This window comes from Mastigoproctus giganteus, chromosome 3, assembly GCF_048544385.1.
Source record: "Mastigoproctus giganteus isolate SK-2022 chromosome 3, ASM4854438v1, whole genome shotgun sequence".
NCBI classification, from domain to species: Eukaryota; Metazoa; Arthropoda; class Arachnida; order Uropygi; family Thelyphonidae; genus Mastigoproctus; species Mastigoproctus giganteus.
Window position 1 is genome coordinate 8246643 of NC_143577.1, and position 16824 is coordinate 8263466.

The following is a 16824-nucleotide window of genomic DNA, read 5'->3' on the forward strand; positions in this document are numbered from 1 at the left end:
TCTATCAAGTCATGTAAACACAATACTAGTAGAGACTCCACCGCTCAGCGGAAAAAATATCTGCAACAGGTAGTAGTGTTTTGTTTTGTTGATTGGCTTTTGCTTTGTTGTTTAAAAATGTTAGTTGGTTGTGGAAGATACTGCAGATTACTTCGGATTAAAGAAATCATAAAGAAAATGTATTCGGTGAGTGAAATGGCAGAGATGCACTACACTTATGGTCTTGCAGATGGGAATGTATTAAGAGCATGTGAACTTTATTTAGAAAGGTACCCTGACAGGCGTTTACCTTGTCCAAGAACATTCACACGAATCCACCAACATTTGCGAGAGACAGGCTCATTTGAGAGATCTTTTGACACTGGAAGACCAAGAGAGGTACAAAATGCTGACCTTAAGGAACGAGTTCTTCGTAACATGGATGAAAATCCATCAGATAGTACAAGAAGAATTGCAGTAAGGAAAAAAGTTAGTCATACAACTATTTGAAAAATTCTCCATGAAAACCTTCTGTACCCCTATCACCTTCAATGGGTGCAAGGACTTACTGAGGCAGACTTTCTGCCACAAAGAACATTGTGCCAACGCATTCAGCAAAATTGTTAAATGGTGAAATCTTTCCTTTTTCTGACAACTTAGCAGTGGTAACCTGTGAGTCAGGCATTCTTATTTAGTCCCATTTGGGACTGATGATAGGATTCAGAATAAATCCTGAAATGTAACCAAATAAAAATTTAGTGTTGATATCATGTCTGTAAGTGATAAGTATCAATATTTTTTTTTCAATCATTGATATATCATCAATAATCACTAATCAATATACTATCACCTAACCATATTAGAGAGGGAACACAGTTTTAAGAAATTGGAAGACGGAAGCTAAAATAATGATAAGAACTGAATAACAGGAAATGGAAAACGATGCCAATGCCAAATAATTTCATATACTTGAGATCAATCTAGTATGATATAAAATAATTAAAATCTAATCAACTATCTAATCCTCAATTTAAAAAATGAACAGAAGATTTCTGCCAAAAAAATCAAAATTCTAAACATAAAAAACAAGGGAGATGCAGAAAATCCATTTAAAAGGAGAGAATGGGAATAAAAAGAAATTTAAATAACAATAATAGGAAAAAATATTCATTTTGATTTGCCCTAGCCATAATAAAACTGTGTACTAAACAGATATACTTACAAATAGGTTCCCCTAATTGTCTTAAAGTTGCTTTGACCTCTGCATCATCAGTGGAAACATTAATCTGTCGAGCCTGCAAAATGAGGTGTAATGAAATTAAATGCGAAACACATGATATCTTGGTGTGCAAGAGTACTCAGTATATAACTTTTTTTATAATTTAGAATTATACATTCTAATAACTTATTGTTTTTAAGGTAGTCAATAAATGAAAAGAGACAGAAATAACATTCATCTTTGCAGAATAATTTCATTTCTAACTACATTTCTTTTAGGTATTGTTATCAGCAGCATCTGGAAAATACAACTCAGGCATTACCACTTATGTGAAGTCAGTGTATGCTGTTGTAACAGTAAATATGAAAAGATTTGCAGTATATTTAGGTAGCTATGTAAACTAAACATTGCCAATTTAGCTGAAACCTATCACGCATGCTGGATGGACATTTTTCCTAGGCCAAGTGGACATGAGTAAGAATGCTGTACACATACTCTTTGAGGGGGTACCATGGTTCAAGCCTCTAACTGCTAAAATATGATTAACAATTGTATTCATGATTTACTATAAATTAATCTGGCCTGGTGGTCGTGCCAGAGTATAAAGCATGGTGGTCATGCTAGAGGATGTCTGTGTGTGTGTGTGTTACGTGCCTAGAGTGTGAATAAATTAGGTGCCAACTCAGCGTTCTGATGGGCGTCTATGAGAGTCTGAGGTGTAGGAAAGATGCCCGCGAAGAAATTAATATAAGGGGCCCATCAAGCTCTCAGCTACCCAACTCAATGCCAGATCTCACTAATGTGCAGCAGGCAATGCAGAGGCAATCTCCAAGGCAGAATGCACTGGTCCCACAGGAACTAGTTATTGTTGGTGACTCTACTGTCAGGGAGACAGGGAATATATTATGCATAAAAGGATAGGTGGAACAGGACCAAGGTATGTCCACCAGGGGCAAAAGTTGATGACATTGTAGAGCAGATATCATCTTTTAAGGGCACAAAAGGTGATATTGCTGTACACGGTGTCATTAATGACCTTTAGAGTAAGTGATCTGCAGATTTAATTAGCAAGTATAGGTCAATATTGAAAAAAAAAAAAGTTGTGAACTAGGGTTGTATTTGAAAGTGTCTGCAAATCTGCCCAGACACAATAGGAGGGAATATATGATAAGAGCCTTGTTAATCAATTCAGCCCTGGAGAGATTGTGCAAGGGGTAGAATTTTTTTCAGCATGGTCTGTGCTTGTTAACCAGAGAGACTGCTTCTACAGGAATGGAGTACACATACATAGAAAGGGTGCAAGAATATTTGCTGATGCTATTCAGGCAGTGTTAGGTCGGAAAACTGCTACCTTGGGGGATACAAAGACTAAAAGATTAACAGTGGCCCCAGGCACAGGCGAAAGTGATTCTTGCACTGCTTCTATTGTAATTAGTAGCAGCCTGGAAAGCAAGTTGCTGGGGATTTCCAGAACTGCTGGGAGTCATAGTGAAACAAGTAAATACATGGGCTGTGTTAGGGTAACTAAGAGTAGGAACAGGTGCATTATACTTGCATATACACAACTGCTTTAGTATAGTTAATAAATTTCATAATTTTGATTTGCTGGTCAAGACATCAAAGGCAGATATTGTTGGGATATCAGAGACATGGTGTCACACAGATAATGCAGTGCAGAATTTGAATTTGGGGAGTACAACGTGTACAGAAAGGATAGATAGGACAGGAAGGGAGGAAGGGTTAGTTAAGAATCACATAAAATCTAAGGAAGTTCATCCAACTGACATGGGCGGACAATGCAATGTTGAGTCAGTGTGGTGTGACATAAGCACTGGGAAAGGAAAAATGAGAGTAGGTGTGTGTTATATGCCTAATGAATCTGATCAGTACAATGAGAAATTGTGCAGAGAAATAGAGAGGACCAGTAAATCAGAATGTCTTATAATGGGGGATTTTAACTTTTCAGATATTGACTGGAACTTATGAGTTGGTCACTCACACACTAGCAAGACTTTTGTGGATTTATTGAATTACTGTTTTCTACAACAACATGTTCAAGAGGCAACCAGAGGGAGTAATACTCTTAATCTGATTATCAGCAGTGATTATTCATGCATTAAGAATTTGCACATAAAGGAACCACTAGGTGACAGTGATCACAGTGTACCGATGTGAGATTTACTTAAAGATGTAACTACCATCAAGGGTAAAGGGAAGGACTTTTGCTTTTTAAAAGTGACCACAGTAGTCTCAGACAGTTTTTAAATTCTATAGAGTGGGATCACCTCATGATGTTACCAACAGTGAATTCTAAATGGGAAGCCTTTGGGGACTTAATCTTGTAGGCTACTAGGCTTTTCATATCAACTAAGAAAAACTGCTCAAGGTTTAGGCCTAAATGGAAGTCAGATGAATTAATGAGGCTCGTTGCAGAGAAGAAAAATGCATGGGATGGATATAAATTGTCAGGCAACACAGAAGCCTATGGCAGATATAAGCTGGTCTGTAATCCAGTCACACAAGAGGTTAGGCAGGCGAGGGCAGATTACGAGAAATTTTTGGCAAAGCATGCAAAGAGTTCTTTACTTATGTAAACTCTAGAAGGAAAGGGATGAATCGGATTGGTCCACTTAACAAAGATGGTTTGACTATTGATGATCATGCTCACCTAGCTGATAAACTAAATGAGTATATTTTGCATCTACATTCACATGCGAGGAGTTATTCAAGGAGAGGAATGCCAGAAGCTTATCAAATCTTAAAAGAGAGCTAAGTGATTTTGTAATAACTGAGAGCAAAGTGGAGGAGACATTGTTAAAGTTAAATATAAGGAAGGCACCTGGAGTGGATGGGATCTATCCAGTTATATTAAAGGACACAGCAAAAAAAGTAAGCAAATCCTTAGCCATAAATTATAAGAGTTTCCTTAGATTCAGAAGTCTCCATGGACTGAAGGTTTGCAAATGTATCCCCAATTCACAAAAGGGGTTCCAAAAAGTAATACAAGTAACTATAGACATGTCAGTATAGCTTCTGTTCCGGGGCAAATAATGGAGTCACTGTTTAAAGAAGCATTGCAGAATCATCTAGACAAGACTGCAATAGCAGTTAAGAGACAGCATGGGTTCGTTAAAGGGAGGTCTTGTCGGACCAATTTGATTGGATACTATGATGCGGTCACAAAGGAACTGGATGCAAAAAATAATTTTGATATAATATACTTTGATTTCAGGAAAGCATTTGATACCGTTGCACATGGAAGACTGCTGTACAAATTGGAGCGATATGGCATTAAGCACTTACTACAATGGATAAAGGGATGGTTAAATGGGAGACAACAGAGAGTGGTAATCAATGGACACTGCTCTCCGTGGACTAATGTTATTAGAGGAGTTCCCCAGGGTTCGGTGCTGGGACCATTGTTGTTTTGTGTATTCATCAATAATATTGATGAGGGTATATCAGGCTTAATGTCCAAGTTTGCAGATGATACAAAGCTTGGCAGGGTTGTTAATGACAGTAAAGATAGTATGCTATTGCAACTGGATCTAGATAAGTTGGGCAAATGGCCTGAGGAGTGACAACTGAAGTTTAATGTTGAGAAATGCAAAGTACTGCATATGGGTAGCTTGTTTGTTGTTTGTTTGTTATTTGGTTTTTAGGAGCATTAGCAACTAAAGCCATATTGCTCCGGGAATATGCGGTGGTCCCTTGACCTTTCCGCATCCTCCATATTTGGTGGTGACGGGCTTGAACCCCGGTCTAATCAAGAAGCATGTGCTACGCACCTGCCTACGGAGGCACCATATAGGTAGCAGTAACCCAAGAGAAACGTAGCAATTGTGTGGTACTACACTCAATGAAGTGGAGAGTGAAAAAGACCTGAGGGTAATTATGCAGTCAGATATGAATTTCACTGAGCAGTGCAGACAAGCTGCCAGAGCAGGTCACGGAGCCTTGTCAATGACATATAGGAATTTTTCTAGCAGGGACGAGGAATTGATTATCCTGTTGTCAGTCCACACCTTGAATACTGTGTGAGGTCTGGAGGCCTCATTTTAGGATGTAGAGTTGCTAGAATGAGTACAAAGAAGGGCAACAAGATTGGTGAGGGGAACAAAGAGCTGATGTTACTAAGATAGGCTTAAGTTCTGAAAATTGCAGACCCTGGAGACTAGGCACATGCAAGGTGATCTGATTGAGGTGTATAAGGCCTTGAACAAGTTGAGCAAGCTCAATGCTGATGGGGTTCTTCCTCTTTCTCAGATTAAGAACCTGTGGGGGCATAAATTCAAACTGAGGAAAGATAGTTGTAGAATAGATGTGCGGAAATTTGCCTTTAGCCATCGGATAGTTGATTGCTAGAACAGACTTCCATCTCTTGTTGTGGTAATTGATAGCTTAAATGAATTTAAGGCTGAGCTGGACAAGCATTTGGAGTGAACAGAGAGGGTTTGAGGGTTTTTTTTTTTTTTTTTTGGCTGATGCTGCATAAGCTTGCTTTCTTGCATCATATGCCTTTGCTAATGCTAATGCTAAACAAGAGGAAAAAAGAAATTGTCTTTGTACAAATTGCAGTTCCTCAAAGCAAAAAACTGCTCATATTTTTTGATCTCCACATTGTAGAATATAAAAAATTACAAAAAATAAAGAATATTTATTTTACCCTTAAATATATTTTATCTTTAAATTAGAACTAAACAGTAATATACCCTTTGAATACCACATTGCACAGGTCACCTTTGATATAAATACTTGAAATAAGAAAACACTTCTTAACAGTATCTACACATAGATTCATCCGTGACTGATAGTAAAAATTAAAATTAAAGGGTTTATTTACTAATTACTTTAGTTATATTACATATATAATTTAATATAATTCAATACAAAATTATATTAAGTTATATTTAATTATTACTTTTATAATTTTGAGAGTCCTACACAATCTCTTTTCAACTACCACATTTCTAATATTAATTTGTGTAAGTTATTTATTACACAGAGCTAATACCCGTACTTATTATCTTACTGAATACTTAACAAAGCATATCTTGTTAGTTATTCAGCAAGACACCAAAGCCACCAAAATTCTAGATTACACAATAACTTCATTTTGTATGGTTACTATATATATATACAGGGTGTCTCAAAAATACATGGCATAACTTCAGGAATGAGTTCCTCGTACATAGACAATAAAAATATTTTATATCAACATAGTTCCGGAAATGCTTGGTTTCCGAGTTTTGAAGGTCTGTCTATGACACTTAGCTGTTCACATCACCTTATAGTAATTGTTCAAAATTGTCCATCTTCTGCCCGAATACAGGCCTCACATCGACGTCTCATGGACGCGAAGACGATGCCAAATTCCTGGCATGTTTCGTATTGTTGCACAACCTGCCACAATTCGATTGAGGAGAGTTTCCACATCAGATACCAGAGTCAAAGAGCATTTATCCATGTGAGAAATTTTCTGTGTGGGTGTTTTTCATGTGAGCATTTATGACAGTGGGGTTTTTTCTGAGCAGAATTTTTGTGTGGGCTTTTTTCATGTGCACATTTATCTGGTCACTGAAATTTTTATACATACAGTAGACAGAATAACATGCTTCAAGAAGAAAACAAATTTGTAAAATGTAGCTAGCATCATCATCATTATCATCAGCCATTTTCAATCCACTGCAGGATGAAGGCCTCTCCAGCAACTTTCCAGTTCCTTCTGTTTTGAGCACTGGCCATCCATTTACTACCCACAAACTCATGAATTTCATCTATCCATCTCCGCCTTTGTCTTCCAGGTTTTCTTCTAGCTCCTCTTGGATACCATTCTGTTATTTTCTTAGTCCATCTGTCATCATGTCTTCGAGCTATGTGTCCTGCCCAAGACCATTTTAGTTCTTTAGTTTTGATAAGAATGTCCTTTACTTGAGTTTGTTGCCTAATCCATGTGTTTCTCTTCTTATCTAACAGTCTGATTCCCAATATGATTCGTTCCATTCTTCGCTGTGTAGTTCTCAGCTTCTCTTCCATTCTTTTGGTGAGTGCCCAAGTTTCACTTCCATAAGTCATGGTGGGGAGTATACATTGGTTCATTATTTTACGTTTCAGACAAACTGGGATATTACTCTTCAGTATGTGACTATATTTCCTGAATGCTATCCATCCAAAATCCATAGATCCTCAATTTTCATAAGTAAGCTGCTTTCTCATTTCAAATATTTGTTTCTAATCAATCTCACTACATATCTAGATTTAAAAAAAAAGGAGAGGTGGAGTCCTAAATCTTATAATCTTCAGTGAAAGCACTACTTGAAAATTTATAACCACTATGGTTCAATTTTTCTATCATTTTAATTCCCTTACAATAACTTACCTTCTTTCTTCTTTCAAATTCTTCTAAAAGAAGCTGCTTATCTTTATTAATTTCATCCTCAATATCCATATATTCTGCAATAAAAAGCATATAACTTTCACAGTAAAGTGCACAACAAAAGTTTTATCAATGGTAGCAAAAGATAAATAAACAATATCTAACAGATAATTGAACAGCCTTAATAAACATTAGATGTATACTTAATAACCAGTTACAAATCTATTACCTATATTGTTTTAAAAATGTGACTGAATTTTTTGTTGTAATTTTTACAACTAAAAAAAAACAAAAAAAAAACTTTACTACACAGGGTAACTGACAAGTCACTCTGTATTTTGAAACTTGAGTTATTATTATTAGTACATAATTACTAATCGAATAATAAAATAAATATAGTGCAAGGAAGCACTGGCTTCCTTGCACTATATTTATTTTATTAATTCTATTCTATTTTTTTTTTTTTTTTTTGGCACCACATTTTGCTTCCTATTCTGTAGCCAACCTGTGATCCAAATGTGTTCAAGCTTGTACAACAATCTCTCACGAGGGACTGAGTCAAATTCTTTGCTAAAATCCAAATAAACAATATCGAAATTAATTCCTACATCCAACTTATGTTTGTTATTTGGTTTTTAGGAGCATTAGCAACTAAGGCCATATTGCTCCATGATATGCGGTGGTCATTCCCTGGCCTTTCCGCATCCTCCGTATTTGGTGCATCCAACTTATGAGTAACTGTGTAACAGTAGCTAACCAGGGTTAGTTAAACATGATTTTCCCTAAACAAAGCTGTATTGTGCAGCCAGTATAAAATATGAGGTATTATAGTACCTGCAGTAATGTTGGCATGTAAAATGTGGATATGAAATAAAATACTTGGCCCAAAAATCATTAAAGGATACTACAGAAAATTAATGACAAACAAAATGCAGCAGAAGATCACCCACATCCATGTCTGTAGAAAATGTTTAGGCAATTGAAGAGACATTACATATTGATTTTACTCAACAATAAAGGTTTTAAATACCAACTGTATTTAAAAACCTTTAATATCACTGGATCACTATTTTCATAAATTTGTATAAATAAATATAAATACAGTACAATTAAAAATATATCATTTTTATTTTTATATAAATAAAAATATATATAAAAATAGTTTTAATAACCAATTAAAATACTGGAAAATTTATTAATTTTAACTTTCCAGTATTTTATTGTGTAATAGTACTGTATTTTAATGTATAATGTAAGCCTTGAATGCATATATACTACTAAGAAAATACAGCACAAAGATAGATGAATAATAAAACAGTTTAACAAAACAGAAAAAGATGGCATAGAAAAGTTACAGTGATAAAAGGCAAAGCCTATAAAAAGCTTAATTTCATATGTAGCTTAATTTCACCACAGAAAAAGTTAGGCTGGCAGAGGTAAATTATGAGAAATTGTTTGCCAAGAGAGCAAAGAGCAGTGACAGAGTTTTTTACATAAGTGAATATAAAGAAGAGAAGGATAAATTAGATTGGCTCGTGTGTAATGGGTGCAGTAAAGGCTCAGAAAACACCCAGCTGACAATGCGGGTGAATTTAACAGCTACTTTGCATTAATATTTATAGACTATTAATATTTATAGACAATTTCTCCTCGCCTTCTCATGGTGAGGAGAAATTGTGCAAGTGAAGCTGGAAAGCATGAAATTAGTAATACTGAAATTCCAGAAGATTATTTATTAAAAAAACTTTCAAATCTAAAGGCAGGTAGACTCCTGGAGCTAATGGAATATACCCAGTAATTTTGAGGGTGATAGTAAGAGAATACATTGAGCCATTAAGAGGACTTATTAATTATGAGGTCTTTTCTCAGGAATTCCTTGTATTGGAGAAGTGCCAATGCATCAATACATAAAGACAGTTCTAGAATGAAGTGGGTAACACCAACCAGTTAGTCTGACTTCAGTGATAAGGGAAATCATGGAGACATGAACAAGAGTGCATTACAGGATCATTTAAAAAGAAATGAAATTCTGAAAGAAACAGCATGGTTTTGTAAAGGGAGGATCATGTCTAACCAACTTGGTTAGCTATATTGTCTTTAGTGTTTAGTCCCACAAGAGAGAGATTACTGTATAAGTTGAAATTATGGGGAAAATATCCTTGGATGGATGCAGGATGGCAGCAGGGAAGGAGGCAGAGGGTTGTGATTAATGGTTATTCTCCAAGTTGGGCTAAAGTAAGAAGTGGTGGTAGATGACTTTCATCAACCGGTGAAATACCACCACTTTGCTTATTGAAGGCTTGAAGTGGTGAAACCCATGTTTAGTCTCTAGAGCAAAGTTTCCGGCATTTCCCCCCCCCATACTTCTCCTTCAACCCATGCACGGTACTAAGTACTATAGGTTTTGATACCTTTCGTGTTTGGGGTTTTCATAAAAAAAAAAAAAGTGGGCTCCCCAAGGATCAGTACTGGAAGGGCCATTGTTGCTTCTGATTTTCTTCTATGGCATCAATGAAGAGAAAGAGAGTCTGACGTAAAAATTTGCAGATGTCATGATCAGTAGTGTACATAATGATAAGCTCCAAGCAGTTTCTTCAGATGATTTATATAGACTTCATACATGGTCTGAAAAGCTACATTTTAAGGCAGCAAAATGAAGGTCTTACACTTAGGCACACATTTTGGGTAAACAGCAATCCCAAAATAACCTTTTTTGAGATTTGCTATTATATATACAGGGTGCAGAGAACCTCTACCAACAAACTTGGCAAACTGGGTCTGTTTGCCAAGGCTTTCTTTGATGTTATGTACACAATGTAGCCATAAGATTACAGAAGGCTTGTGAAAATGGTGGTGAATTTGTTGAACTGTGATATTGAGCATATGAAATGGCATAATATTACCTACCAAATGCTAATTGAATGATGACTCATTTATACAGCAGTCTTATAACTTTAAAAATAAGGATTAGCTTTCCAATCAACTTGTATATTATATTATTAATTTACATTACATTATTATATTGTTAATTATTAATTAATTAATAATCAATATTAATTATTTGTTTATTAATTTTAATTATTTATATTCTTTATATTATTACAGCCTGAGGGTGTAATTTAAAGATTTATTAAAAGATGAAAATATATTCACTAGAAACATTGTTTAAAAATATGCTGCAGGCTTAGAACATAACAGTGGGTTGTATATGACTAAAGAAGCCAATAAAAGATTCTAAACACTGTTTGACATACGAAAAGCAGTCTGAACACACCAAGGGAACATAAGCCAAATAGCCTAATGCCTGAATGAATCTGAATGACTATTCATCATAAAACAAAATTTAAATATCAAAAATTCCTACAGTAAAAATTATATTACATTTTACAAACACAGCCCAACTATATTATTTAGATCCTAAATAATTTACATCAAAAGTTAAAATTTAAATTAAATTTTAAGTTTCTCCACTGAAATTTTCAGTGGGCATACTACTATATATATAATAAATATAATTTACCCTCTGATATATTGATGTTTCCTGCTGCCATTGCTGCTTTAATAGCACTATTCTCTTCTTCATCACTTCCCTCAGCATCTTCATCTTCTTTTTCTGCGGTCTTGTTTTCCTTTTCAATTAGTTTAAGACGTTCTTGCTCTTCTAGACTACCATAATGAAGTATCTTTTGCCTTTTCACATATCGGATATCTTCATCATCTGACATTGTGATGTATTTTTCTTTTGAAACTTTGTAGGCTATATGACTCTTGAAATCTTGTTTTTATAAGAAAGCTATAATGATATGGAAAGGAAAAATTTATTATTGCAATTTTAATCTTGAAATTTAAATATATAACAATGTCCTCCCTCATTCATGATTTACTATACAAAAAAATTACTATTACTTCATGTTACAGTAGAGCAGTATATCTGTTATCAGACAGTAAGATATTTGGAACCAACATCTTACTGTCTGATAGTAGATCAGTAATGAATAAACTGGTATACAACATGGATTCCAATACAAGGAAATCACTCCTGAGAAACAGACCAAAAATGAAAACATTACAATTTCAACACAAGTTCAGTATGATTTTCAAATATATTCAGGTGTAGGGCGGCTCCAAACAACTCAACCCAACTGATTACATTTTGATCAGGAGTTGTTTTGATCACATTTTATATTGATCATGTTTTAAATAAGTACTGCTAGGAAGGTCTAATTACATAAGGATAATTAGGCTATAGGATTGTAATTATGCCTCATGTTAATTATACCTTCCTAACATTGTTCTTTGCTCTCCTCCAATCTTTCTTATTATCACACGAAGATGTGATTTCTGAAGCAGATTATGTTAAAATCTTCTGATTCAGTGTGAAGAATGAGAATTAACTCTCATCCATCAGTTCAATCTTCTATCATTGTGCAAGACCTCACACAAAATTATAAAAGAATTTTCTTCATACCTTCATTCTTTCAATTTATCCTTTAATCCATCAAAATCTACTTAATTTTAAATCTCTTTTAAAAAAATTATCCTTCCAGCCATGAACTCTCAATTCTCATATTATTCCTCTTGTCCATGAACATAAAGTCTTGGAATATATTTCAACTTCTCCAAAGATAACTGATGGGAAAATGGAAAGATGATTTTTCCAATCATCTTTCCATTTTTCAATCAGTTATCTTTCAAAAAACTTATGCCTCAAGTTTTTTGAAAGATAATTGATGTGCTAAACAAAAAAGGTACTCTTACCAGGAAAGTCTTCAATTCTGCAAACTGCATTACTGTATAGAGAACTGAGTGAGGTGTTTAAGGCTTGAATGAATTGAGTAAGCTTAATGCTGATGGTATCCTCTTGCTCAGACACATAGATGAGGGGACATCAATTCACACTGATTCAAACTGAATAAGGATGGTTTCAGATGTGCAGCAATTTGCCTTTAGCCAGAGGGTAGTTGATTGTTGGAAAAACAATTCTTGAATCCTCTGAAGTTCCTTGAATTTATTCAAACAACCCACTTCCATCTGGTGTTCTGGAACTACCCACTTCCATCTGGTGTTCTGGAAGTGGGTAGTTTCCATAAATTCATGGAACTAGAGAAACTGTTAAAGGGGATGAAGAGGTGATATAGGAAGCTTCTTTTTTTTTTGGCCGATGATGTATAAACTTGCTTTCTTGCATCATTTCCTAATCACTACTAATACCAAACCTGCAATAATTCACTCTGCCCACATTACGAAATATTTTTCAAAAATGATCAATCCTAACATCCTTTATGCTTCATTGATCTGGATAGGCAGTTCTAACTCAAACTTAAAAAAAAAAAAAAAACCATCTACTGAATACTGGTTGCTTCGATGGGCTTTTCAAGTCCAGCTTTGAGCCTGTAAGATCAAAATCTTCCATCAATTACCTCAATTATTGTGAATTTGTTTTTTCAATTTGGTACAATCTCTCACATCTTTACAAATCATATAACACTTCCCTGAATTTTGGGAGTTCGTGGCACAGAAAATTCCCAGAAAATCCTCTACAGCTAAACCAACTCTAACTGCTAGCTTTAGGGGGGGGGGAGGACATACACGGACCAATATAATTACAGCTGCAGTCAGAGTTGAAAGTGATTCTTGCACTGCTTCTATTGGAACATGAAGCAGCCTATAATACAAGATGGCAGGGATTTCAAGACCTGTTCTGGGTCACCATAGAACAAGTAAATGCGCAGGCTGTGTTAGGGAGACTAACAGTAAGAATGAATGCATATACACTAATGCTAGGAGCACAGTAAATAAATTTTACAAATTTGAAGTACTGATTAAGTCATCAAATGAACACACTGTGGGGATAATCAGACACGGTGTCATTCAGACATAAGGGAGGCAGACTTTCAATGTGGGGAGTAATGTGTACAGAAAGGACAGACAAGACAGGAGGGGGGAGTTATGGTCTTAGTTAAGAAGCATATTAAATCTAAGGCAGTGCATCCAGGACATGGATGACCATGCTGAGTCGATTACAAATAGGGATGACATACACACTCGGAAAACATAAATAAGTCGGTTATAAGCCTAACTGACTGTGATTAGTATAACAAACAATACAGAGAAATAGAGTACCAGAAAACCAGAATGTCTTATAATGGGGAATTTTAACTTTCAAGATATTGACTGGAACTTGCAGGTTGAACATGCACACACTAGCAAGATTTTGTGGATTTATTGTATGACTATTTACACAAACAAGAGGAAGCAATACTTTTGATCTGATTATTAGAAGTGATTCTCATGCATTAAAAATCTGTAGACAAAAGACCCACTAGGGGCAATGATACACTGCTCTTTGACAATGTATGTTCGATCTGGCATTTTTTTCCAATACAGAGCAGTCTCGTCAATGTTAAAAATTTGCTGCATTGAATAACGCCTTCATCAATAATTTTTTCCAACACATCACAAAATTTCTCTGCAGCCGCAGAATCAGCACTGGCAACTTCACCACATACATTAATGTTGTGGAAACCAGCACGATGCTTGAACCTGTTAAACCACCCGTTGTTTGCCATGAACTTGGCTTGGGGTTTGCCATACTTATCCTTAATATCTTCATAAATTCTTCTTGCTTTTGCTTGAATGATCATTAGATTCAGGGGCACTAGCTAGCTTCTGAATGTGATTTTCCATCCATATTATTAATAGCTGTTCCATCTTCATATACTGAACGCTATTTTGTGATCACAGTTGATCTTAAGTATGTTGATACTTTGACATTCTTTTATATGCACACTGTTCTTTAAAATAGTATTCACTGTTGAAGCAGTGAGACCTAATTCCCTTGCAATAGATGACAAACTTTGTCCTGCTTCATACTTCTTAATCATTTTCATCTTCATTTCTAAATCAATTTTGTTTCAATTCCTGGCGCTACCACCACTTGCACTTTCCATTGGTCACTTTCCCTTCATCATTGTAATATGTAAATAGGAATGAAGAGAAATTTCTGAAAATGATTGAAGATTTCAGTGAAGGCGCCTCCGTAGCCAGGTGGGCAGGAGCAGTAGTGTGTAGCACACGTTTCTTGATTAGACCAGGGTGCGAGCCCATGACCACCAAATACGGAGGATGTGGAAGTTCAGGGAATGACCATCGCATATCCCCAGCTCGGATAAAGGGTGAGTGTTGGCGTCAGGGAGGGCATCCGGCCATAAAAATTTCATGCCAAAACAATAAAAAAAACGCTGACCCTATATATATATATATATATATATATATATGGGGTCAGTGTTTATATATATAATGGGAATATATATATAATGGGAAAAAGGTGAGGACAAAAAAAAAAAAAAAAAAAAAAAATTGAAGATTTCAGTGAAAAGGTGAACTCATTTCACCATAATAGCGTAAAAACCCACACAACTGCAGTTATCGGTATTATCACAAACGCAATAAGATCGAGCTTACTATCTGTTTATAATTAGATGCACTAACAGAAAAGCCCAATAATCTGGAAAGTGCAAATTGTTTTTATTGTTTTATGGTTGTGACCTCCACAAATGTCCTTTAGAAAAATATCACAAAGGCATTCAAAATTATAGTAATAGAGGCATGTGATGCAAGAAAGCAAACATATGAGCTTATGTAGCATCAGCCAAAAAAAAAAAAAAAATCACACAACCATTTCCTCTAAATGTTTGTCCAGGTCCTCCTTGAATTGATTTAAGCTATCAACTTCCACAACGACAGATGGCAGTTTGTTCCAGCAATTAACCACTCGCTGACTCAAGGCAAATTTCCAAACATCTATTCTACAACTGTCTTTCCTCAATTTGAATTTATGCCCCCTTAGGTTCGTAACCTGGAAGAATCCCATCAGAATTCAGCATGCTCAACCCATTCAAGGCTTTATACACCTCAATCAGATCACCTTGCCATTTGCAGAACTTAAGCCTCTCTTGGTAAGAGGATCCCTTCATTTCCCTCACTAATCTTGTTGCCCTTCTCTTTACACACTCAAGCAAATCTACATCCTTCCTAAAATGAGTTCTCCAGACCTGTACACAGTACTCAAGGCATGGCCTAACCATTGCCTTGAGATTATACAAAGGGATAATCACCTCCTTTTCCCTGATATACAGCAAAATTCCAGTATATCATTGAAAAAAACCCCATGACCTGCTCTTGCAGCCTGTCTGCATTGCTCAGAAAACTTCATATCTGACTGCACAATTACTCCCAGCTATCAATTCTTATAACAGGAACATATGATAATGATGAAAGAGTAGTGCAATTTCCTTATAAATATGACCTTTTAGAGAGATAAATAGCTTAGTAAGATAGCGAAATTTTCAACTTCCAAGGACTGGAAGTTGGAAAAAAAAAAAAAAATGTGTTATTGGGTTCACATTACGATATTTTCACAATACCTCCATTTATCCCTACAGATGCAAAATACGTTTCCATATTTTTTTTCAGTTTGCACCGGCCGGCAAAAACTTATGTAAAATCGAATTTTAGTAAGTCGAGTATCACGTAAGTTAGGTAGTTCCTGTATTCCCTTTTTCCTAAATAATAATCTTGTAGTAGTAGTGGCATTTGGTGCAAGAAAGCAAGTGTATGAGCTTATGCAGCATCAGCCAAAAAAAAAAAAAAAAAATACGTTTCTATATTTTTTTCAGTTTGCTATTAAATGATAACGTGTTTTATTTTAATGTTTTCTATGCTTGGACTGCTGTTCCAAGCCTGTCTGGGAGCGGGTTATGCTTGACATTGTAGTGTGTTGCGTCTAGGCGATTGATCTCTGGTGTAGCGCGCACTTAAACAAACCTGTCTCTTAGCTCTCTTTGTATTGACATAACTTACTACTTAGTACTTCTGAGTGGTAGCAATAAACGGATATATCATTATTATATTTCCCTGACTGAGGGGTTCCACCCCGCGACGGGTATTGCTACCAAGAACACAGAGTAGCTGTAACGTCTTGTGTTACCGTTGGTTGAAGAACACTCTGACTATCCTCGAAAAACTTTCCATTTCATGGACATTCGCCAAAAATGGAATAACTTTGAATGACAGCAATAACATAATTCAAATGCATAAAAAATTAGCAACAATCAAAGAACACTTACAAATCTGCAAATCAAAACACCACATGTTAATAAAACACAAACAGCCAATTGTATACGTAAAGCAGCGCCACCTAAAATAAAATTCAAATAAAAAACATTTCTATTTTTGACACAAATATATT

The 16824-nt window shown here is 35.5% G+C and overlaps 1 protein-coding gene across 2 annotated transcripts in view; it reads right to left on the reverse strand.

The window, feature by feature from the left end:
* U4-U6-60K (U4-U6 small nuclear riboprotein factor 60K) overlaps window positions 1-11361 on the reverse strand; it is a 58530-nt gene extending 47169 nt beyond the window's left edge. For both annotated transcript variants that reach the window (XM_090369897.1, XM_090369898.1), the window contains exons 1-3: window positions 11095-11361; window positions 7578-7651; window positions 1202-1274 (exon numbers count right to left, since the gene is read on the reverse strand). In XM_090369897.1, the coding sequence (XP_090226023.1) occupies window positions 1202-1274; window positions 7578-7651; window positions 11095-11299 (352 nt within the window). In that variant the 5' untranslated portion in view covers window positions 11300-11361. The remainder of the gene's footprint in view (window positions 1-1201; window positions 1275-7577; window positions 7652-11094) is intronic.
* Between the last annotated feature and the right edge of the window lie 5463 nt (window positions 11362-16824).